The 25,675-nt window shown below is 42.9% G+C and overlaps 2 protein-coding genes across 4 annotated transcripts in view; one reads left to right on the forward strand and one right to left on the reverse strand.

Moving 5' to 3' along the window:
• Nucleotides 1-1,891, reverse strand: part of BTD (biotinidase) — a 57,940-nt gene extending 56,049 nt beyond the window's left edge. The window contains exon 1 of the mRNA XM_083405037.1: nt 1,754-1,891. The gene's annotated coding sequence lies outside the window, so the exon portion shown is untranslated. The remainder of the gene's footprint in view (nt 1-1,753) is intronic.
• COLQ (collagen like tail subunit of asymmetric acetylcholinesterase) overlaps nt 1-25,675 on the forward strand; it is a 44,216-nt gene that overhangs the window by 8,008 nt on the left and 10,533 nt on the right. For all 3 annotated transcript variants that reach the window (XM_083405059.1, XM_083405060.1, XM_083405061.1), the window contains exons 2-11: nt 4,002-4,126; nt 9,204-9,302; nt 10,943-10,987; nt 12,378-12,404; nt 14,710-14,781; nt 17,084-17,146; nt 19,535-19,561; nt 20,782-20,826; nt 22,103-22,138; nt 22,960-23,040. In XM_083405059.1, the coding sequence (XP_083261185.1) occupies nt 4,002-4,126; nt 9,204-9,302; nt 10,943-10,987; nt 12,378-12,404; nt 14,710-14,781; nt 17,084-17,146; nt 19,535-19,561; nt 20,782-20,826; nt 22,103-22,138; nt 22,960-23,040 (620 nt within the window). The remainder of the gene's footprint in view (nt 1-4,001; nt 4,127-9,203; nt 9,303-10,942; nt 10,988-12,377; nt 12,405-14,709; nt 14,782-17,083; nt 17,147-19,534; nt 19,562-20,781; nt 20,827-22,102; nt 22,139-22,959; nt 23,041-25,675) is intronic.

The following is a 25,675-nucleotide window of genomic DNA, read 5'->3' on the forward strand; positions in this document are numbered from 1 at the left end:
TTGAGGCACTAGAGGGCAAGAGAATGTCCAGGTTTCTAATGGGAGGTAGGGATAGCATGTGTTGGTACAGTATGTGTATTTATGGAGAGAGGGAGCGAGAGAGGGAGAGAGAGAGAGAGAGAGAGAGAGAGAGAGAGAGAGAATGAATGGACAATTTGCTATTACTTACTGGCTGCTGATTTGGCTGTCTCACTTTATCTAGCAGTTTTGGCCTTGTCATAAAGGCCCTCAGGAAGGGGAGAGATGATCTCTTTCACTTTAACCTTTGTCCTTTCCTTTATCTTTTTTTAAAAAAGCTGTTTATTTGAAAACCTATTTTTCAAGTATATTGATATACACTAGTGGCCAAAATTGTCCTTTACTTTTTCTTTTTTCTTTTTTAAAAAAAGCTATTTATTTGAAATCCAATTTTTCAAGTATATCGATATACACTAGTGGCCAAAATTGTGGAAACTAAAGAAACTAATTGAGGTAACTAAATAAACTTGTTAGTCAGAAGCAACCCAGCAATAAAACCCAATTAATAGAGGCAATAATTCAATCTTGGTTTCACATTATTACAGCTGCAGAACAAAAAAATTGTTCACTCCATGAGAAGGCATTGAAAGGCCATAATTAAAGGTAAAGGTTACCCAGTTAAGTATTAACTGACATGCTGAGAATTTTTGTATATCTCATTTTTTTTCTATGTGTTTCACGTTTCTTTTTTATGACTGATGTTGTAATAAAGTATGGCAAAAAACAAGCAGATGGCGCAACTCGTGACTGCCGTGGTCAAGTGTTCCAATGATGAGCAGCAAAACACCTGGATTATTGATTCTGTATCTTGTATATAGTAACTTGTGAGTCTGCTGTAAATAATAAACCTCTAAGTAACCAAGTTACTAGTGAGCAGCATTTTGTTCCTGTTCATCCAGTCAGCTTGCAACCAGATACTTCCAGAAAGTCGGCATTTGCTCTGCAATATTCAACAGGAAACACACTTTTCCCAAAAGGTTTCCACAGTTTTGGCCACTAGTGTAATATTGCAGATAATACTGTAAGAGCTGCACTGTAGCTGCTACAGCAAAGTTGCCCAGCCATAGACCCCGTTCACCCTTAGGCCCATCCAGCAAGAAAAGACCATGGTTCTGCATAGTGCCGGATTTATGTATAAGCTAAACAAGCTGTAGCTTAGGGCCCCACTCTCTTGGCAAAAATGTAAAGGACAAAAAAACTGGATGTACATTTCCAAAATATAAGATTTTTAAAAATGAAATAAACCCTACATACAGCAACAGTGCCTTGTGTTGTGTATGGACCTATTAGGTCCATAAATTAAAAGGTAAAGGGACCCCTGACCATTAGGTCCAGTCGTGACCGACTCTGGGGTTGCAGCGCTCATCTCACTTTATTGGCCGAAGGAGCCGGCGTACAGCTTCCAGGTCATGTGGGCAGCATGACTAAGCCGCTTCTGGCGAACCAGAGCAGCACACAGAAACGCTGTTTACCTTCCTGCCGGAGCGGTACCTATTTATCTACTTGCACTTTGACGTGCTTTCAAACTGCTAGATTGGCAGGAGCAGGGACTGAGCAACGGGAGCTCACCTCATCACGGGGATTCGAACCGCCGACCTTCTGATTGGCAAGTCCTAGGTTCTGTGGTTTAACCCCCACAGGTCCATAAATTACCATATAGCATATATTCAACACAAAAAACAGCGACAATTTGTTGTGGACAAAGGACAGCTGGACATATAAAGGGCCCCATTACCTTCAGTAGCATAGGGCCTCATCAAACCTAAATCCGGCCCTGGTTCTGCATAGTCTGTGAGAGAACAGTAGAGCAGCATCTGAGATAAAGGCAGGATTTCTTGTCAGGGAACTCCTGGAATTGATACTGAGCCATAGGGAAGCACAGATGCTACTGAGTACATGATCATAGCAGTTATATTATACGTTGGCCTTTTAATAGCAGTTACTCATTTGTCTTGTGACTGCACTGAATTTCAGCTTGGAAAGGTTGCCGGGGTTTCTCTGAACAGGTGGAAGAGTTGAAACGATTTTTCAGTGATGCTTTATTGCCACGGGCTCACCGAAACTGCAGCTCTGCACAGAGGCCAAAAATCCTGGTCCTACATACTGGCTATAATTGAAAACAACAACAAGTGGGCCTGGGTAGTAGGCATACATGACAAAACCATAACACATTTCTTTTCAAAAGTGTGTGTGTGTGTGTGTGTGTGTGTGTGTGCAATGTGTCACTTTCTTGTGGGAGGGATTCAAGTGTGTAATGGAAATCTGGGTTTAAGCAAATAAAGTGGATTTTGAAGCACTCAGTTGCTTTGGCACAACAAAGTCTCCTTATCTCCCCACCATATCCACATACTTTTTGTGGTTAGTAAAGTGCTGGAAGAATGCATGAAAAAGCGTGGGATGAATGCAGAAAGAGGTATAAATACTACACAAGCAAATCAAGGTGGATTCAGAATGAATGGTCATCATTGTATAACCTCCCCACAAACAAATCAGAACAAATAATTGCTAAAGATTAGATATAATCTAACCTGCATGTAATGGGACACGGGTGGCGCTGTGGGTTAAACCACAGAGACTAGGACTTGCTGATCAGAAGGTCGGCGGTTCGAATCCCCATGATGGGGTGAGCTCCCGTTGCTCGGTCCCTGCTCCTGCCAACCTAGCAGTTCGAAAGCATGTCAAGTGCAAGTAGATAAATAGGTACCGCTCCGGCGGGAAGGTAAACGGCGTTTCCGTGTGCTGCTCTGGTTCGCCAGAAGCAGCTTAGTCATGCTGGCCACATGACCCGGAAGCTTTACGCCAGCTTCCTCGGCCAATAAAGTGAGATGAGCACCGTAACCCCAGAGTCAGCCACGACTGGACCTAATGGTCAGGGGTCCTTTAACTTAACCTGCATGTAAACTTTGTGGAAGCAATTCAGGATGAATAATGAATAACAGGTTGTCTGGAGATGCCTTTAGTAACTCTGATCTGTATTGATGACAGTGCTGTTGCTGTTAAGAAGCATTAAAAAAACACATACCATCATAGCAAATATTCCAGAAGTGTTGTAATTCATTTAATCTATGTTTTGCCTTTCTGTATAAAATATATTCCAGGGGGCTTCCAAGAAACACAATTGAAACAAATAAACAATACTAAGCAACAATGTAAAACAACAAGAGGAATTTCACAAAATGTGGGCGATAGCCAATGTTTGTCATACTCACAGTTGACCCATTTAATCGACAAGCTTGTGTTGATTTCAGGGGTTTGCTCTGAGTGTGACGTTGCTGGAGATCACCTACTATCATCTTAGGCAAAGAGACAGCAAGCTGGGGCAAAACTGTTTATGCTTCCTGTCTGAAGGCCAGCAATGACAGGGTCAAGATTATGGTCCTGTGGATCTCAGGAACGGCACAGCAAGACTTGGCTGCAGCAGAGAGGGCGCCATTTACATTCAGGGTTTGCCGATCAGAAAGTTGGTGGTTCGAATCCCCGTGATGGGGTGAGCTCCCATTGCTCTGTCCCAGCTCCTGCCAACCTAGCAGTTCCACAGCCCACTGGTGCAAGTAGATAAATAGGTACTACTGCGGTGGGGAGGTAAACGGCGTTTCCGTACACTCTGGCACTCATCAAGGTCCTCCATGCACCAGTAGCAGTTTAGTCATGCTGGCCACATGACCCAGGAAGCCGTCTGTGGACAAACGCTGGCTCCTTCGGCCTGAAAACAAGTTGAGTGCTGCAACCCCATAATCCCCTTTGACTAGACTTATCTGTCCTGGGGTCCTTTACCTTTTACCTTTTCAGGTAGCAAAATATTGTGGACTGTCACTGGAGGATTTCTTAGCTGCCATAGTTGGCAAAACCTTGAATGGTGGGAGTGTATTTCTGTGGTGCAAACATGCTGAATTTTATTGTGCTCGAGCCACCTTTTTCATTTTTAAAGAATCGTAATTAATACTTAGCCCGTAATTAATAGACAAGTATTTTCCCCCCAACAGCCTTCCCTTGCTTGAACCAGAAGAAGCAGGTTAATAACAACAGAGGGTGCTCGTTTCTTGCCCTTCCTCCTCCTCCTCCACCGCCATTATTTCCTCCACCACACTTCAGGCAGGGATGGAATTCTGTAAGTATGGCTTCAAGTTTTTATTTCCTGTAAGCACAGCTTATCCTTCCTTAGCAGTTCCAAGAAACTGCCCTGCCACAGAAAGTGTGACATAACTCTTGGTGACCAGAGATGTAATGTATCAGAGGTGCAAAATGGTCTGGGGTTGCTTGTGGGCACATCTGGAATTCTGAGAGAAAACATGGATAACATTCCCACTGGCTGCCTTCACCACCACCCCACCCCAGACAACTAGAACATGGGTAGGCAAACTTAGGCCCAGGGGCCGGATCCGGCCCAATCGCCTTCTAAATCCGGTCTGTGGACGGTCCGTGAATCAGCGTGTTTTTACATGAGTTGAATGTGTCCTTTTATGTAAAATGCATCTCTGGTTTATTTGTGAGGCCTGCCTGGTGTTTTTACATGAGTAGAATGTGTGCTTTTATTTAAAATGCATCTCTGGGTTATTTGTGGGGCATAGGAATTCGTTCAAATATTTTTTTTCCAAAATATAGTCCCGCCCCCCACAAGGTCTGAGGGACAGTAGACCGGCCCCCTGCTGAAAAAGTTTGCTGACCCCTGAACTAAAAAGACAAAGTGTGTTCACACATGCACAGAAAACAGAGAGAGAAAGAGACTTTGCTTTTCCATGGAGTGGGCAAAATGGATCCTCTTCAACTGATTTGATTTTACACAGGGTGCTAAAAAAATATGATGCGATTTAAGCTTACATATGTAGATTTCACAACAAAATCTATAGATCCAGTGCTTGCCAGCACCTCCAAAAACATGAATCCAAGGCACGGATACTTATGGATGTTGTTGATTTTTACATACCTAAATGTTGTTGATTTTTACAACAGAACCAACTAAAAATCCACCAAACACATCTGTAGGCAACGACATGACCTTGGATGGTATTTTGAGGTGATGCCGTTTTCCAGGCAAGCCGTGTTTACAAAAATGTATATGTTAGTGAAAATTATGCATAAAAATGAATATTTTAGTGAAAATATTGAAAGTGCATTATATGAGGGTAAAATGCTTGCAAAAAAAAATGTGTATAATAGTCAAAGCTGCATACAGACATGTGTTTATTGGAGAAATTCATACTAAAATACAGATGAATGTTTATGAGGATTTTCAAAAAGAAATTTTGCAGATTGCTACAGAAATGTGAAGAGCCAGTTTTAAGATTGGAAAACTGAGGGAACTGAAAAAACCAAAGTTGATAGATCCTTCCCCCCTTAGCCAGGCTTCTTGTTTCACACTAATGCTGTGCTTACAACCTCTGGTGCTAATGCCCTATTATCACCCAGTGAGTGTCATTATCAATGACACTTTTAAATAAAAGCACACATTATTGTACCCTACCCACTCTGGGCGTCTTCCAACATAATATAAAAGAACACAACATAACATCAAATATTAAAAGCTTCCCAAAACAGGGCTGTCTTTGGATGTCATAGAATAATTTATCTCTTTGACATCTATAGATAAGATTGTGCCGCAAATGTACAAGGTACAGGTTTGAGGGTCGGAGGTGGGTCAAAAAATATGCTTCATGTCATGAATACATGTGTACATGTAGCTGCCATATATTATAAAAGCTTCTTGGGATTTCTGAGGCTTCCTACGTTCGTAACCCTACCTTCCCTCAACTTTCAGTACATGGTCTATAAAAGTTTGACCTATCATACCTAACATGTCACACAATATAGCATTTGTGTTGGTCATTAGGCTTCTAATGTATAAGGGGGGGGGGGGATGACATAGACTCAAATTCTGTTGGCACATGGATCTCCAATTATTGGAATACCAAGGTGACCCTGTTTCTTGACAAAATGTTCTGTGAGACAGTCCAGCTCCTGATATATTTTGCATGGTTGCCTATTGGAATTTCCCCCACTCCCTTATATGATATTAGTTTTAATACCTCAAGAGCCGCAACCCTGTTGTGTAATTTCCTGTCAGTCACTTGGCATTTTACTGCAAGTGAAGGCAGATGACAAAGAATTGTACAAAATTGTTATGTACTGAAGTCCTCACACTGGGCCAGCAGGGGGATACTGTAGATAGTTATGCAAATGAAGGATCGAAAAGTGACGTTCAGTGATTGGATAGTTTTGTATGCAAATGAAGGATCGAATAGTGACGTTCAGTGATTGGATAGTTTTAGAAAATGGCAACAGTTACAATTGTTCTGGAGCTCTATATAAGCAGGCTGACTGAGCCCCTCAGTTTAGTTCTGTTCTGACATCTGAATAAAGAAGAGCTGTTTGAAGAATCGCTGTGCCATCTGCTATGTTCGCCCACAAATTAATACCAAGGTGACCCTGTTTCTTGACAAAATGTTCTGTGAGACAGTCCAGCTCCTGATATATTTTGCATGGTTGCCTATTGGAATTTCCCCCACTCCCTTATATGATATTAGTTTTAATACCTCAAGAGCTGCAACCCTGTTGTGTAATTTCCTGTCAGTCACTTGGCATTTTACTGCAAGTGAAGGCAGATGACAAAGAATTGTACAAAATCAATCTCTCTCTCTCCCTTTTATACCACTCACTCAATCAGTCACTCTGGCTGTAACTGCTAGGTCGAAATTTAGAGCATATGTATTGGGAAGAAGTCCAGTAAATGAAGTAATGCTGTTCTTCGTAAAATCTGTATAAAGAAGCTGAGAATTTCAAGTCAGATAGCATCATTGAACTTTGTGCCAAGGGTACATAATGTGAAATAAAGCAAATTAAGATGCAACTCAAAAGCTGGCTGCCAAGGGTTTTTGAATGTGGCTGTGGAGTACGTGCCATTGCTGGAGTGGAGAGGGAGGTGGAAGTCTGGGTTTGGCCACCGAGACCATATAACACCGGTCCTGAAAGACCTGCATTGGCTTCCAGTACGTTTCTGAGCACAATTAAAGTGTTGGTGCTGACCTTTAAAGCCCTAAACGGCCTCGGTCCTGTATACCTGAAGGAGCATCTCCACCACCATCGTTCTGCCCGGATACTGAGGTCCAGCTCCGAGGGCCTTCTGGCGGTTCCCTCACTGCAAAAAGTGAAGCTACAGGGAACCAAGCAGAGGGCCTTCTCGGTAGTGGCCCCGTGGAATGCCCTCCCACCAAATGTCAAGGAAATAAACAAATATCTGACTTTTAGAAGACATCTGAAGGCAACCCTGTTTAGGGAAGTTTTTAATGTTTGATGTTTTATCATGTTTTTAATATTCTGTTGGGAGCCGCCCAGAGTGGCTTGGGAAACCCAGCCAGATGGGTGGTGGTATAAATAAATAAATTATTGTGTGTATATACAGTGGTACCTCGGGTTAAGTACTTAATTCGTTCCGGAGGTCCGTTCTTAACCTGAAACTGTTCTTAACCTGAAGCACCACTTTAGCTAATAGGGCCTCCAGCTGCCGCTGCGCCGCAGCCACCTGATTTCTGTTTCATCCTGAAGCAAAGTTCTTAACCCGAGGTACTATTTCTGGATAGTGGAGTCTGTAACCTGAAGCATATATAACCCGAGGTACCACTGTGTGTTTGTGTGTGTGTGTGTGTGTGTAATTTTTTATTAATTTTTCATTAGTAACTCTCCAATATGGGCCACATTATTATCAGGCCAAATCATAATACAATTTATACAGCTAATTATACATTCCAAATTCAACAAATTCGGTGACTTCCCTTGTTCTGATCATCTGGAGATAATTATTCCTAAATCCTGCATCTAATCTCATATATAATCCAAATACAGCAATTCCGATCGTGATCCTTTCTTCTATTTTTGCAGCCACTGATGTAATGACTTCACTCGTATTCAAAAAACCCATCTCCATTAACTTGCAAGAGGGATTTAAAGGCCGTAGTTTTCTGTGTAAAATATTTTTTCCTATTATTATTATTATTATTATTATTATTATTTTATTATTATTATTTATATTATATTATATTATATTGTATTATATATTATATTATATTATATTATATTATATTATATTATATTATATTATATTATATTATATTATATTATATTATATTATATTATATTATAATGTAAGTGGGGTCACACTTAGGCCATCAGAGACCTACAATGCACCCACAAAAAGACTCCATAGGTGTTCCACCAATGGAGGGTAGAGGGTTAGGTTAGGGACAGCCTTGAATCCACAGAACCTAAAGTCCCAATTTTGCACTGATGTTGCTGAAACCACACCAGTTCTGGAAGGGAGGAGAGAAAAAGGCAGGTCTCCCACGTGAGCAGCCATAGCTTGGGATACCATAGAATTTCCATCCGACTGCTCTGCCATTTACCCCACCCAAAAACGTTTGAACTCTTACCAACTGAGAGAATGATAATACCGTGGTTTTCTCCTACCTTTTGAGAGGGTCCTAAGCTGCTGTTGGAAATGAGAGATGGAGTAAAGGATGTAATCTTGTGTAGCCATCAAGAGGGAATCCTGAGGGCATGGAGTATAGGATTTTCTGTTGTGTACATTTCAGCTGCAGTACAAAAAGTAGCTAACATAATTATGTAGCACAGCCAGATTTGTATGCAGTCTTCTCGATGAGCAAACACTAGCAGTTCAGCAAACAATAACTTGTGAGGGGGAATAAAATCTAGGTCTTGTGTCCTTTCTTGTTATATATGATTATACGTCCTATAATTGCTATTTGATAGATGGAATAATTTGATTTAGTTTCTGTGTTTATCCACCATCTAATACAACTTCTTCCTCACTGGCTTTGCCAAGGAGCAGAATTTGGCTTCTTTTAGTCATGCAGTCTGTGTTGCACACTCATGCAGTATGAATTATTAGGAGAAGCTATTTCTGGGAGCATCTGCTACTTGCAAATTGAGCTAGGAGCAAAATAGCCTTGTGTATTACTTGGGCTGAGGGGGGTGAGCCATATAGTACTGGAAAGACTAGTACTGGAGTACTAGTACTCCTTTTGCAAGAGTGCTGTACGGAAGATGGAGAAGTGCAGATGAAGAAAATCTACTTCAGCCTTGCAAGAGAGTGTTTAAAAAATGTGTCTTTTATCAAAGGTTTACTCTTCTGCTGTGGTATTTAGTGATCTCTCTCCCTTTTTAAAACTTCTTAGATGTTGTCTCTCAACCTGAAAAACCTATGTCAAGAGCTTCAGATAATACAGTCTCCATGTGTAGAATCTCTCTGCCCTCCAGGACCTCCTGGGCCACAGGTTAGTACTTCCTTTTAAGGTAAAGGTAAAGGGACCCCTGACCGTTAGGTCCAGTCGTGGCCGACTCTGGGGTTGCGGCGCTCATCTCACTTTATTGGCCAAGGAAGCCGACGCACAGCTTCCGGGTCATGTGGCCAGCATGACTAAGCCTCTTCTGGCAAACCAGAGCAGCACACGGAAACACTTTGATGTGCTTTCTACTTGCACTTTGATGTGCTTTCGAACTGCTAGGTGGGCAGGAGCTGGGACCAAACAATGGGAGCTCAGCCCGTCACGGGGATTCGAACCACCGACCTTCTGATTGGCAAGTCCTGATTGGTTAAACCACAGCGCCACCCGCATCCCAGTACTTCCTTTTAGAACACACCAATTCAGATCCTTTAGACAGGTTCCTCAGTCTGTGCTCTTTCCATACAGTTGAGAGGCCTTCATTCTTCAATACTGTAGCAGGTTAGAACATAACGGCAGCTGGGATTCCTCACCCCCTGTGCAGTATGGTACCTCATTTAAATATGGATTACAAGTGAATTCTGGATTAGGAGTGATAAATAAACCAAGGCTCATTAACGGCAAGATGTATTATGTTGCTTCCACTTGAATCCTTTCAGTGTGACGTAAAAGAATGATGAGAAAATTCTCAGTCTCCCAGTCTTTTCGCAGGAGACTGGGTTTTGTGGAATAGCTCACAGAATAGCTTTATTTAATTTTTTTTTCTATACCGCTTTATATTTTTAATAAAAATCTCAAAGCGGTTTACAGCATATTAAATCAATAAATCAATAACAATAGCCGGATGATGTTCTTCCGGCCTCATGAGGAGCCTCTTTTGGGGGGCTGGGTGAGTCTTAAAATACTTGTATCGGAAAGGCTTTTTTAGTAACTTCTTTTTATCTATTATCTTATGAATGATCTGTGCGCTCAAGTGACCACACCATACAGATGTGTTCATTTCCATTTATCAGTTGCCCTATATTGTAACAACAGTTACCAGGGCAACGTGGAAGATTTTTCTGAAAACCAGTTTTCTTAAAATGGAAAATCAGCAAATGAAACAGCTATTTAAGAAAAAATAGCTTCAAAGCCAAGATCGGGATAGTAAATATCATCCAGTATTCAATAATATAGAGAAGGCAAAAGAATATAGAGAATCCAGAAGAAATTTCAGAGTTAAAATTAGATCATAAAACTACAGTTCCTAGGACTGTATCGGGTCAGATAGATGGAATCACATGTTTGATTACTCTCGCACCTTCTTTCCTAATATGGAACTACTTTTCTTCAAAACTCCATGTTTGCTTTTCCATTATATCCTTCCACCGCTCATCACCCGACCCATCACTGCACCTCATTATCTCCTGCCAAATGGGACTATAGTGCTTACAGCTGAAAATTAAATCCAGCTAGGACAGTAGAGACTGACAGATGTGAACCCTCATGAACTGAGCTTCGTGTGAGAACTTCGGTCCTGATCCGAGATGGGCTGAAGAGGCTGAAACATGGTAGAGATCCTTTGCAACAACAAAAAAGGAATTAATTTGTCACAACTGACAGGCGAAAGACGCTGGGACGAGCAGAAGAACAAACGAGGAGTGTTATCAGCAACGTTGAACGTCCCATTTCTTATCTTTTTTTATTTTTAGGGCCCGCAAGGCGTTCCTGGCGTGAAGGGACCAAAGGGGGAAAAAGTAAGTGCCAGGGTTGGTTTTTGAACTGTAATAATTGGTGAGCCTTTGGAGGTATATGCATTAGATGTAAGGTCATTTCGGAACTGTAGATTAATTACCAGGACTGGTATCAGGTTTGAGGCAAGGTCCCACCCAGTGACACCCTAGTGGCATCCCCCAGCTAGTGTACCAGAGGCTGAGGTACAGGCAGTGATGGGCAGTTTAGCATAAAAAAAGCAGATGAAGCAGCTGCTGCAGTCACCCCCAGAGGCATTCTGGGAAAATTAAGATGCTTTGCTTGAATCTTTTTGTTATGTACTGAGCTGGAACCTAGAACAATAGGATCCAGAATGCAGCAGTCTGATTGGTCCGCAGGAGCCACCCAATCCAGCTCCTAGTGGAAGTGAATCAGCGACCTGATTGGCCTGCAGGAGCAGCCAATCAGGCTCCTGGATGAAGTGAATCAGCAACCTGATTGGTCTGCAGGAACAGCCAATCAGGCTTTTGGAGGAAGTGAATCCGTAACCTGATTGGCCTACAGGAGCAGCCCAGAATTAGCCAATTACGCGGGGCCCATTGTGTAAATAATATATATATATAGCTAGACGTTTTGGGGAAAGATTCATTCATTGCTACTACAAGCTGAATAAAGAGCATGAAATTCACACTCAACTCTGAGTATATTTCACTTTTAAAAGCAGCATTTATATATAGTGGGGGGGGGGGGTAAAAATTCCCAAAGGGATGCTGGCATTAGCCCTGGTGTGCCCTCTAGGACCTGAGCACACTGGAATTTGCCCCATGCTGCCATGCTTGCTGGTTCCAGACCTGTAATGTCTGAGTTTATGATGACTAATAATGGTATGTTTTTAGTGGCTTCTCGTTTCAAAGCGGAATTTGCAATATCTCATTGTCTCGTTACCTGCTTTGTGAAGGCTTAGGCTATGAAAAGCAGGATGTTTAGACAGGCCAATAAATGTACATGCCAGCAATCCCCACAAGCCAGAAACTATCGTGCTCCACCTCTAAAGTTTACCACAAAGCAAAACTGCACATCTATCCCCATGGCAGTGTGTTGTAGTGGTTAGGGGTTCCCTGGGATACCAGCCTTCTAATCCTCACTTGGCCATGAAGCTCACTGGGTGAGCTTGGGCCAGTCACTGCCTCTCAGCCTAGCCTACCTCACAGGGGATTAAATGAGGAGGATTGAGAACCATGTATACCACCATAAAGGGGTGATTGAAACGCAGTAAAAACAAATAAATATGTTTGTGGTTTCTCTTGCCTTCCCCCCAGTTATCTTTAGCCTGTCACAAAAGATTATCATATGCTACTTGTGACCTGTTTTCTACCTTCTCCCATATTCGTGGGTTGTTGGTGTCTCCTACTGATGCGTTACTTTATCTTACAGGGTGAGATTGGCAGACCAGGAAGGAAGGTATGAGACAAATCGCATAACACCCTTGTACAGCATTGTGCCTGTGCGCATGTTAAAAGAGATTTTTCCATGTCAGGCCAACTGCAATGGAAAGAGTTTGAGGAGAAGAGGGGCCAAATGGAGCTCTTAGTTTCCCGCCTCTTTCTCCTCTGCAGTCACATAGAATTGTTGCTGCTGGGTAACAGTTGAGGGAAGGAGGTGTCTGAAGGTGTTTGGCTTAGCAGAGTCAGTTGACTGGCTCTGTGACACATCTCTCTCCCTCTTCTGCAGCCTGATGGAATAGCTGCTGGCAAGTGAGCTGAGGCAGAGGAGGAGCCTGATGAAACTGGCTTCCCAGCACGGCCCACAGAGTGGTCCTGCTTCCCATCTCCTTCTGCTTCATGTTGCTTAAACAAAATATTTTTTTACAGTCACTGTCATAACTCATCAGTTGATCCCACTTGCCTGCAAAAAATCCCCACACATTGTAAGATATTTTTTTAGAATTGAAATGCAACAGGCTGTTGGAACTGATGCTGCTCAGCTGACCACAGTACCGGGCCCACCTGGTGGTGTTGCTTGGGGAGGACCAGAGGGGCAGTGGCCCTGGGTGCACGGGGTGTGTGTGTGCATTTTGCTCCTCCGGGCTCTGTCAGCCCTGTGCTGTTGTGCCCCTGGAGTGCTCTCCCGCTGCCCTGCCAGGCCTGCCCTGCTTTGTGTGGCGAGTCCCCACCTCCCACCAGTAGAAATAAAGACACATGACACCATTATTTTAGGTTAATGGGCTAAAATTGGCCACAACTTTATTGGTTACAGGTAAAGAGCGGTATTGGCTTAGGCATTGGTCCTATCAGACTATCTGGCTTCAGCCTGATTGCTTGAAGACCGGGAAGGGTTAACACCAGCAGGGGGAGCCCTGCTGATGCACATCAACTAGGGACTCCCCCGGGGTCACCGCTCAGGGGCGCGCTTTAGGCCCTGGCCTCCATAGGCTTCGGACGAGGCCACGCCCCCTGGAATCCTTTACCGGACTACCCTTCAATATTTGGGGGAGGTGATGGCGCTCCTCCCCCCACACACATCTACATAACAATACCCCTACCAATGGCTAACCGCCAAAACCAAAGGAGTTGTGACGTTTTGCTACGAGGTAGGCGAAAAACCAAATGGCCGGTGCCAATTTGCCAAGTGGAAAAAATTCCTACCAGGCCCCTCAACGGCGACCAACCCAAGGTCCATAGGAAGGTCAGAAGGGAACCTTAAAGGGCGGGTGGGTGGGAAACCTCAGCAGCTGACCGGGACCAAAGAGGGAGATCCCGGAGCTGCGTTTGCCTTAAATGAGGCAAGCCACACATCCCGAGCCAGCTGATTGGCTGGCTCAGGGGATGATGCGGCCCGAGGATTCCCCTGATCGTGCGGGGGCTGGAATCCAGCCTCCGCGCTCGTGTTGTGAGCATGAAGCCCGCAAGACTACCTCCTCCCGAGGTTGGAAGTGGCTTTGCGACACTGCAGGGTTGCATGAGGAGGGCGCAACAGGCATGCATGCTGAGCAGGAAGGGCGAATGCCTGTTGTGTCCTCCTCACACAGCCCTGCAGCATCGCAGAGCAGAGTGGGGCTGGCAGGGCAGTGTGAGTGTCAGGTCAGGGGTGCAGCATGGCACCTCTTTGCTCCAGGAGGTGGGGCATTGGTGGCGGGGGCTGGGCATGGGCTCTGCTCACCCTCCACGGCCCCCTCTGTGTGCATGGACCACCCCGGAGTGCCCACCTACCCCAGGTGCCAGCAGCACATGCTATGTTCCTGGGCCCGCTTTGCATGCATGTAGCAACTGACCCATTCTGTTAATTACTCTGACCGGTGTCATAAGCTAGATGGATGCTGGCCGGTATACCTGCAGCAAATGGGATCACAGCCCAAAATGAACAATCATGTCCCAACACTATCACATCTAATGTTCTGTGGTCAGGAAGAACTTCCAAGGGTGTGGCTGGGTGCCTTATTGTCGTTCGAAGAGGCTTCGTTATACCGTATTGGCCCGAATATAAGCCACACTGTTTTCCCCAAATTCTGACCGTGAAAAGTTAAAGTGCGGCTTATATTCACAACCTTTATGCTCCCAGCAAAGCGGTGTGGCTCCCCCCCCAGGAAGCAGCCCAGGTATTGTCTCCCCTCCCCTTCAATTTTAAAGGTGTGGCTTATTTGCGGGTGCTGCTTATATTAGGGCCAATACGGTATCCAGACATTACTGCTACCAATTTTGAGGTTATTGAATCTGATTTCTTTCTCTTTCTACTTCCTCCCCCCCATCCCCGGCCTCTTTTTTTGAAGGGCAGACCAGGTCCCCCAGGTGTCCCTGGACTTCCAGGACCTATTGGATGGCCTGGCCCAATAGGACCGAGGGTAAGATTAAGGCACCATTTACTAATATGGTCAAACCTGTAATGCAAATTAAGTTAAATCCATCTTCTCGAATGCAGCCTACTTGCAGTAGAGTGAGCTTGTAAACGATTACACGCCCCTAGGTTCCTAAAGGCATATGGCTTTTGGACCCCAGTGCAATGAAGAGAAAGACTTCCAGCTCAGAAACACAGGTTTCCTGAGGTCAGGACTCTGTACATGGTTACTCAATCCAGATTTGAATGCTGCACATGTTTCTTGAGCAGTACAGTGGTACTTCGGGTTAAGTACTTAATTCGTTCCGGAGGTCCGTTCTTAACCTGAAACTGTTCTTAACCTGAAGCACCACTTTAGTTAATGGGGCCTCCTGCTGCTGCTGTGCTGCCGAAGCACAATTTCTGTTCTCATCCTGAAGCAAAGTTCTTAACCCGAGGTACTATTTCTGGGTTAGTGGAGTTTGTAACCTGAAGCGTATGTAACCTGAAGCGTATATAACCCGAGGTATCACTGTACTGGAATGTGAAGCTGTCTTTACTTCTGAGCATGTGCAGGAAAATGTAGGAAAATGTACCACAGAATGATAGTGGGAGTTTAGAGTATGGGAAGATGGCAGAATGGACCATGGTGGTATCCTTGGGGTGATAATATTGTGTGTGTGTGTGTGTGTGTGTGTGTGTGAGAGAGAGAGAGAGAGAGAGAGAGAGAGAGAGAGAGAGAGAGAGAGAGAATGATGTCTCATAGCCATCATTTGCTATGGACATTTCTCCTCTTCATTCCCCTGCCTTCTCTTATCATGATTCTCCCATATTCTTTGTTTCTTCCTGATAACTCTCTTCCCCATCACTTGGCTACAGGAGTGCCATAAAGTGGACATGAAACATCACACACACACGCCTACACATAGTGTGTGCGATGTCCCTCATCTACATGCAGGTGTGTTTGTGTGTCATCCCACACACATCCCACGGCCAGTGGAAGCGACTCCTCTTCCTTCTCTCCTCAGTTAGTGAGGTACCCTTTTCCACCCTGCATTCGAGGCCCATCTCCCCCAAAAAGGGTGTCTTGCTTGCTGGCTGTTTCTCTCTCGTAGGCAGCACCACTGCCGCCTGCCGGCTTTTCTCATTGACTTTATGGGTGCCCAGCCCCAACAAATGTATTATTGCGGGTGCAGAAGCACTCACAGCCCCCTGGAGTTGGCTCCTATATTATCTTAACAAACACTTAGCTCTTAGCTACTAGATTTGATGATGATGATAATGATGATGATGCTCCCCACCCCCAAATCACCTGCTTCCTCATTTTTTGGATGATCACTGGACAGCAGAAAACATACGTGGCTAGAGAGATTTCTGCAAACCTGTTTGCAGACACAAATGACTACCAGCCCACATTTTGTTTTATATATATATATATATATATATATATATATATATATATATAAAATTAAATTTTCTGTTTTACAGTTTAAAATACTCATTTAAACATCCTTAAAATATTAATTACTTCCTTTCTTCTCTTTCCATGGTTCATTTTTGCATACCATCAATCCATGCATATTTTACAAAAAAACTAAACCATTCAGTATTTTCTTAATTCATCCATCAAAACTTATTTACACTGCTGAATTTATCTTAATGCTGCCAACGTTTTCAGGTGTACACCCCCCCCCATTATATATTCACATTTTGCAAGTGAAACTGGGTAGACCGGTAGCCAAAACTGACAGCCCAAGTGGACTTCAGCAGCTGATACTGTAAATCAGAGGGACTAAGCCAAGAGGCAGTACAGGCAGCTGCCTGGGGCACCTGAATGCAGTAGGTGCTGGGATGCTCTGGGAAAACCCCAAGTACCTTGGGACCACAGGGTCTGAGGGTACGGGGGGAGCAACAGTCTCTACCCCCCCCCCTTGCTGCTTTCTTAAATGGATCTCTTTCTCATTGCTCAGTTCACTATGGAGCAGGAGAAAGGGGCTGCAGTTTAATAACACTAATCATTTAAGAAGGGCAGCAAAGCAGACATTCCCCTAGAGTAACAATATAGATTGAGCCAGAAGTGTTGTGCAGTTGCTTGCGGGTCTCATTGTAGTGTTGGCAAATGGCCATCTGTTGCAGGAGATGATGTTAAGAGACAACACATTGCTTTACAATTTAGTCCTAATTAGCCGTATGAAACTTCATGTTGTGTTGATGCTTAGACTGTGGTTTGTTTCTGCTCTCTCTGATTCAGAACCAGAACAATCTGCGTTCCAGTTACTGACACCTTTCTGCAGCCACAATGAATAACTCCTTTTTATTGACCCCTCTAGGGTGAAAAGGGAGATTTGGGTTTGATGGGATTGCCAGGTACAAGAGGACCAACGGGCTTTAAGGTTTGTTTCACCCAGCTGCTATGTCATCCCCATCTGGCTGCTTACAGCTGCTTCCTTGGTTACAAAGTGCTTGTATATATCGTTTGAAGATAGCAGCAATGTTCGTGGTGAGAAGGAATAATAGGAAAAGACAGGATTTCCCCATAGCAATGATGAAAAATCAAAAAGTTTTGTCAGCATGCTGGTTTTCTGCTTTATTCTTAATCAAATACCTTACTACAATCTAATATAAAGGGGTGGAAAGTAATTTAAAAGCAAAATCCATGTAACATGGGCCTCAAGACTGCAGGGCTTTTAATTTCACCTCTCAGGTGGGCAACATTGCCATTTATAAGAGAACAAGGGAGGTGTTCATGGTGAGTTCCGGCACCTCTTTCTCTACAAAAATAGCACTGTTGTACACTATATTTGTATTAGCACCATCATCCATATCGAAACAAAATAAAAAAATTCCTTCCAGTAGCACCTTAGAGACCACCTAAGTTTGTTATTGGTATGAGCTTTCGTGTGCATGCAGGTGTGGCGTTAACATATGAGAGTGCTGGAGGTGAAATAGTTAAACAGGTTAACCAATCAGAACCCAGGGGGGTGGAGTCAGAGGGACTATAAAACCAGCTCTGGGCGGAGCGAAGGGGGGAGTTCGTTGGGAGGTGGGTGGTTGGTTGGTTGGTTGGAGTGGGAGTGGGTGTGAATTGGGATAGAGTTTGTTTGTAGGTTGAATTAGTGTAGTGAAATAAGCGGAGTCAGGAACAGTTAGGAGCTAGGAAGACAAGTAAATATCTGAGAGGTGGTTTATTGAGTGAGAGCAGGTAGTGGAAGTTATAGGTCTGGATAGGCACCCCATGATTGCATTTGACAGATACCCTTTATGAAACCATACGCTTGTTAAACTGCAATAAATAAACAGAAGTTTATGTTCCAACTTAACCCTGTCTGGACTCAGTATTTTACCAGGTAGGGCCTGGGTGGTGGCACAGGGATCAATAGACGGTGAAATGTCCGAGGACCCTGTGTGATTGCCACAGCAGGTATCAGAAGTATTTGAAGAAGTGTGCATGCACACTAAACCTCGTACCAATAACAAACTAAGTTGTTCTCTAAGATGCTACTGGAAGGAATTTTTTTATTTTGTTTTGACTACAGCAGACCAACACGGCTACCTACCTGTATCCAAATCCAGACAGTTATAATTCCCCCCACTTCCCTCCTGCCACCCTCACGTAATGGATGGTGTGTGTAACCTTGCTCCAAGAATGGGATGAGTGGACTCCCCTTTCCGCTGCACCCAACTTTTTATGTCTAGGGTGCTGTTTTTTGTTTTAGGTTTTCGAAACGACAACATGATGTTCAGTACCAAAAAGGCAGCTCTTTGACATTTAAAAACTTCCAAGTTAGTGGTTCCGAAGCAGCTGGAATATTTGCTAAAGGAGATGGCTTTATCTTCTTGTTTTGATAGATGGGCTGCACTGATGGAGCACTAGTCATTTAGAGCATGACCACAAATCACAGTCCTGCAAAACATCCCACATTAATTTATAGGCGCCGTGCCAAATTGTGAATTGTGCTTGTGCAACTCAACTCGGATTTTTTCCTATGCATTGGGTGCAGGACCATGAAATCCCTCTATATTATCATACTAAAAGTGCATAGGCGTAACACATTAGCAACTTCATGTTTAGCAGAAGATGAATTGATTACAAAGTGACAAAACTAGAGTACTGTCTATAGCCAAAGGCGATTTAAAAAGAGAAAGGAACCTTTGTTTAAACATCTTTTGTATCCAAAGCAGATACATATTGAGGCTATATCTCTTTAATGTTGATTTATTTATTTAATTGCTTGACAAATGGTATACCACGTAATCATTAAAAACCACTAAGTGGCCTAGGTATTTACATTACGCAATTGCAGCTATGTTTTCTTAAAGATTTTTTTTTTTTTAATAATCTTAAATGTCCATGGGAGTTGCTACAAAAGAGTTGGGTCTAAGCTGAAGTACAGTCAAAGTAAACATCAGAAAGAGACTTGCCTTTGCTAGATAAGAGAAAACAGCTGAAGAATATGGCTTAAGGCATTTTACCACAGAGACTGCTTTCAATTATATTATTATACTGAGAATTATAATGGCTTTCTGCTGCTGTTTTAATTTCCAAAGCAATTTCTAACAAGGCTAGCCTGCTTTCTGTACCGGATTTATTTGTTTCTCATGTCTGCCTCCAGGCTGAGGCTTAAATGCTTATATTTGTGATTTTCTTCCAACGGCTGCAAAGGAAAATGTTGCCGCAACTTATTACGGATTGCTTTCCCAGCCTGATTTTAAAGTCCATATGTTACTATGATGTAATCAATAGCAAGCATGTAAATACCTGCCCTTTTATCTTCTTCTAGGGTCACCCTGGAAGCAGAGGAGAAAAGGTTCGTCATGCAAAGAACTCTTAGTTAATTCCTGAAAAGCATTGCGACCTATGTTCCTCAGGCCCCCAAAATGTGATGCTTTGGTATGTTAGTAATAACAGGATCGAAGGACGCGGGTGGCACTGTGGGTTAAACCACAGAGCCTAAGACTTGCCAATCAGAAGGTCTACGGTTCGAATCCCTGCAATGGGGTGAGCTCCCGTTTCTCGGTCCCTGCTCCTGCCAACCTAGCAGTTCGAAAGCACGTCAAAGTGCAAGTAGATAAATAGGTACTGCTCTGGCGGGAAGGTCTACGGTTCGAATCCCCGCGGCGGGGTGAGTTCCCGTTTGGAAGAACCAATTAAGGCCACTTTATGATGTGCATTCCCCACCCATTAGGAATAGTATGAAGAAATTGGTTATATGTTCTCATACAGCCACAGATTAATAGCCACCGATAAGCCCTTCAAGTAGCCTTAGCAGCAAAAGAGAAAGTTTACATATTTGGCCAGGAATCATCTGGACAATCATGCACATGTCAGCAAGCAAAGTGCTGGGAATAAATACATTGCTTTCTTCTTCTAATTTCATCTCAGTGCTCCCCCCCCTCTTTGTCCTGTCCTCTCATCCCCTTTAGTTCATTAATGACATAGAATTAATGCATAGAAAAGGCGTAGGCGGATGTGACGTAAGGCTCTGCCTCCCCCACAACTACATTTTTAAAAATTCCATTTCTGAAAATAATTTGTACATGTTCAAGTGTCGACACACAGCCAGCTTTCTGTAATCAGGAATGCTGCGTAGGGAGGGCTGGGGGGAGGAGTGGGTCAAAGCACAGGTTGGGGGTTAGTACCTGCTGCAGACACTGTCCCTGCCTGTGTGTGTCATTTGTCCACACGTTAACGTCTGAAAAGGGTTTTAAAGCAAACAAAGGGTACCCATGCTGAATGTTGGTACAATCCACATTAGCTCAGAGATTGGCTTAATTTCAGGTAAAGGCCCACTAGCTGAAGATCAGTAAATGACATTTAACTTGAAAGTCGTCGTGTTCATTACATCGCCTGGAGTGTACTGAGGATGGTAATTGTGGGGGAACCAAGAATCTAACAAGTGTTCTGTATACTGAACAACTTCATTTTGATGGTCTTCTGTGTTTAATTCCACATTCAGTGCTGAAAGAAAACATCGTTTTTTGAAACGCCGTGTTCTATAGCTCTTATCTCCTGTATGGTTTTCCACAGGGAACTCCCGGAGAGAAGGGCGACAAAGGCAGCAAAGGAGACAAGGTAAAATTACCTTAGTAGAGCGCCTAATTCGTGCTGAACGTAGTTTGATTTGTGGTTGCATTCATAGCATAGTTGTATGAGGATGGAGATTATAGATGCAGACTTCGTTTAACTTCCGTACGCAATCAGCTATGCTCATTGCTAAGACAATAACACAAATGTATTGGGTTGAAGGTCTGGTGAACTATAGCCCTTATCTGTGAAGTCAGAATTGGTCAGAAATATCTGCAAACCTTGTATTTTCCAAATGACTTATCATTAAAAACATTTTTTTTATTCATTTGCTATATTCAGTGGTGTAGCGTGGGGGGTGCAGGGGGGGCCGGCCGCACCGGGCGCAACATCTGGGGGGGGGTGCGTGCTCGCACTCACAGCTCTCTGCTCCTACCTGGCTCACTCACTCACTCTCTCTCACTGCAGTGCTGGCTGTGCGAATCCTATCCGAGGCGCCGGGTTGCCGCCCACTGTGGAGGGGAGGGTGCCAGGCGTGCGGTGCGGTGCGGAGAGAGAGCGAGGGACTATCTGGGGGAGGGACAGTGCAAGGGGGGGCGCAAATTACTTGCCTTGCCCCGGGTGCTGACAACCCACACTACGCCACTGGCTGTATTTATTTATTTATTTACTTACTGATTTATTTCTTGCATTTATACCGTACTTTTCCTCTGAGAAGCTCGAGGTGTTTCTCTTCCTCCCCATTTTATCCTGTGTGGTAGACTGGTTCAGAGACTGTGACTGGCCCAATGGGAGCTCCATGGCCAAGCGGGGATGCAAACCCTGGTCTCCCAGGTCCTACCTAGTCCAACACTTTATTATTATTTAATTGAATTTATATACCACCCTATATTCGGAGGTCTCAGGGCGGTTCACAGAACAATATCAAAAATATAAAGCCACAAATATATAATCAAAATAAAAAACAACAACCCAATAACACTGCCCCCCAAAACCCCGCATTTTAAAAGGGTAATCACTCATTATAAAATAATACATTATTTTACTGATAGTACTTTATACATTTGTTTTAAATGGTTTGTATCTTTTGCTTATTGTATGCATCCATCTTGGGCTTCTATGCAAGGAAGGGTAAGGTAAAAAAAAAACCCCACAACACATAATAGTTTTTCCGGTGATTTAGTTTTATTTTATTTTCTAATTGCAACCATCATCAACATCAAACTGAATCAGTGACTCGCATTCTTATCGTGTTTATATGAAACTCAAAGCGATTCATTAGAAAACAATTTAACTTGTGTCTTTCCCAACATTTTTCTTGCAGGGACACATAGGTTTCCCGGGAATGCTGGGGCAGAAGGTATGTCTATACAAAGCAAGAGATTCTCAGGCTGTCTACCTGCTTGGCATATGTTGACATTAATACTGTATTTGGAAGCCTTTAAAAAGTGCAATCCTTCATAGATTTACTCAGAAGTAACTCCCATTGTGTTCAGTAGGACTTAACTTTCTGGTATACTTTCTGTTATTGGGCCAGCAGGGGGATACTGTAGATAGTTCAGGTCCACATATGCAAATAAGGGATCGAAAGTGACGTTCAGTGATTGGATAGTTACAGAAAGTTGTTACAGTTACATTGTACTGGAGCTCTATATAAGTAGGCTGCCTGAACCCTTCAGCTCAGTTCTGTTCTGACCTGTGAATAAACAAGAGCTGTTTGGAGAATCACTGTGTCGTCTGATATGTTCACCCACAACTTAACACTTTCTGTGCACACTTATGAGGGAATAAGCCCTGTTTCACTCAGAGGAACTTACACCTCAAAACATATACATTGCACTGTTAAGACTCCTAAGTGAAATGTATTCTGCATGAGGTTTATGCCGCCTGGATCTGTGAATAAGTGTGGGGGAACCTATGTCTTAGGGACAGATTCAGCCCTTTGCTGAATTCCATCTGGGCTCCCTGAGGAGGTGTGGATTTGAAAGACAGAAAGCCGACTGGATCAATTTTTACGTTTGAAGGGACAGATCCAGCAAGCTGTCAGCTGCCTGGTCCACCCCTTCAAAGCTCTTCCTTCTCAGGCGGGTGGGAAGCTGCCCAGGGCTGGGCTGTAAATAATAACCAAGTAAATATATTTGTGCTAAAGCTCTTCTCTTTGTCCTTTCCGTCCCTGTTAAGGGAGAAATGGGCCCAAAGGGGGAATCTGGTTCATCCGGACACAGAGGTCCAACTGGAAGACCAGGGAAAAGAGGCAAACAAGTAGGAATCCTGTACTGTACTTGATTTAACCTATTTCCGAAAATACTTTGTCTGTGGATTGTGTCTCAGCAAGGGATGAGGGATGAATTTGGTTCGTTTGGCATGTAAAGATGACTATTATCTAATTCACACTTTCTGAAACAGTACTCAAACTTCAATGCAGTCATCTCTCAAAAAATCTCCACATTTTGCAGTGGAGTTCTCTAGCTGAGCGATGGATACGAAAATGCATATTCTACAGCTAAGCGTGCATGTAATATGTGTATGTTAGTGGAAATAGCATACAAAAATGCATTATACCTGGGGAAATTGGTTTGCAAAAATGAGGATATTAGGCAACATTACATAGGAAAAAATTGTATATTAGGGGAAATCAGCACTAAAATGCTGGTTAATTCTTTAGACTTTTTTTTTTAAGATCACATGCAGATGAGGAAATGTAGGAAACTGAACTTAAGAGTGTAAAAATGAAACAATGGCACTGGCAGCATTAAGGTAAATTCAACAGTGTAAATAAGCTTTGATGGATGCAATAATCGAATACTGAATGGTATAGTTTTTGTAAAATATGCAGGGATTTATGATATGTAAAATGAACCATGGGAAGAGATGAAGGGAAGTTATTGATATCTTAAAGATGTAAAATGAGCATTTTAAATTGTAAAACAGAATATTTAATAAAAAAGATATAAAAATAAAAGAAAAATGAGACAGTGGGAGAAACCAAAACTGACTAAGGATTTGCCTATGCTTAGCTTAGACTACGGTTTTGGATGAATTATAGTTTTAATGGATCTTCTGAACATCCTATTTTAAAAAAGCAGGCCAGATTTATTGTCACTTGTATTAAATGCCATGCAAAGGAACAAAGATATCTGATTATGATTCATAATAGGGCATAATATCACCGAGAAAGGAGGAAATAGAGAATATAAGTCAGTTCAGAACAGATAAAGACTGCTTCATCCAGAAATATGGCAGATGACAAAAACACTGATATTTAATGAGTGAAAAGCAGCGATGCTTAAAGGTGGACCATGGAATCATATCAGGTCAAGGAGCTAACACATCTCTATACCCTAGAATATTGCATTAATCTCTTGGTACAGTATAGCACTGTTGCTTCAAGAAATTGTAGAATGTAAAATGATCTGCAGTCAGAAATAATGCATCTAGAAGGGAAAATGTAATAGATCTAACTTGGTTATACCATTATTAATTCAAGGAGCATCTACATAGTCCTGGTTCACACAATATTTTTCTCTATGTAGTGGTTAGTCTGGAGATTGCTGGGAAAGGGGGAAATGCTTGTTTGAACCACTCCTTAATGTCCATTTGCTTTGGAAAGGAATTAAAAAAAGCAGTGGAGATGTTACTGAATAAAATATATTATGGGGTTCTCTTAGTTTTTTCTCCCCAAAAGGCAAAGTTTTCTACTTTCATAATTTTGACCTTTTGAAGAATGACGACACTCCCGCTTCAGCAAATTCTAGCTTCGGAAGAGAAATTTCCCTCAGGAAACAGTCAAATTACCCTACCATGCCTACTCTGCTCCCCTTAATACACAGTACACATGGAGAGATGCTTAAATATACAAACATATATACTTCTGCATACCTAGAGAGTCCCCCAAAAGTATCAAAACAACTGCCCTACTTTGTGGTGGCCCCACATACTGATAGCATACCCAAGTTCACCCAAGTTTATTTTTTAGCTCTTACCAAGAGACTCTTTCTATACTGAATAACTTATTCAGTATAGAAAGAGTCTCTTGGTAAGTGCTACAAAATAAATAAAGCAGTATATTTTGCTTGAAAAAGTTTTATTGATGGAGGAGTGGATGTCCTGTAGGCATCTGGTCTGATGTTCTTACAAGTGTGGATGTCTTCTAGAAAACATAATTGTTTGTGAGGCGATCACTTTCTTTGATGTCTGCTAGCACAAAAACCTTTGCGTACGCTTTCAGCAAGAGAAACCAGGCCCAGCATGGCAATAACTAGAAAATATTACATGTGCTTTTCTTAAGGGTGTAGCTGAATACAAATATGCTTGCCGATTTGTTCCCGTTGATTCTGTTACAGGCCTAGAATTTCCTAAAGTCCAAATGTTGTTTTGAAAAACCGAGTGCCGTGTGTACATAGCTGTTTGTAATAAGAGGGGCCACTTTTCACCTACTCAGTCATTTCCTTTCTCCAGAGCCAGCTGACAACCCCATATAAAATGCCTGCAGTGGCAGCTAAATTAAGAAGGTGTTACTTCCACTTCCATTCTGAGATCCATCTTGCTTAGCTCATTTGACTCCTTCAGGTTCATGAGGAGTCTTCTCAGGCTCGTGTCATTCAGTTACAGTTACGCCAAGGCTGGCCTGTGCAACTCTGCCGGTTTCAACCTTACAAGTGCCACACTGTGGCGGTGGTGATGATGATCATAAACAACATTTTTTGGTCTACAGAAATTCACAGTAAAATGCTGATGAATTTTATGAGGGGGGCGGAATGTAAATTGTGGAGAATTGAATTTAAGGTTGGAAAAGCGAGAAACCAGAGGAAAAACCCAATATTGATAGATTTGCCCATCCCTACTCTTGAAGAAATTTTCTCACAATTTTTCTCTCTGAAAATTTGGTGTAGTCCTA

Source organism: Podarcis tiliguerta, assembly GCF_965153285.1.
Source record: "Podarcis tiliguerta genome assembly, chromosome: 12".
Classification (NCBI taxonomy): Eukaryota; Metazoa; Chordata; class Lepidosauria; order Squamata; family Lacertidae; genus Podarcis; species Podarcis tiliguerta.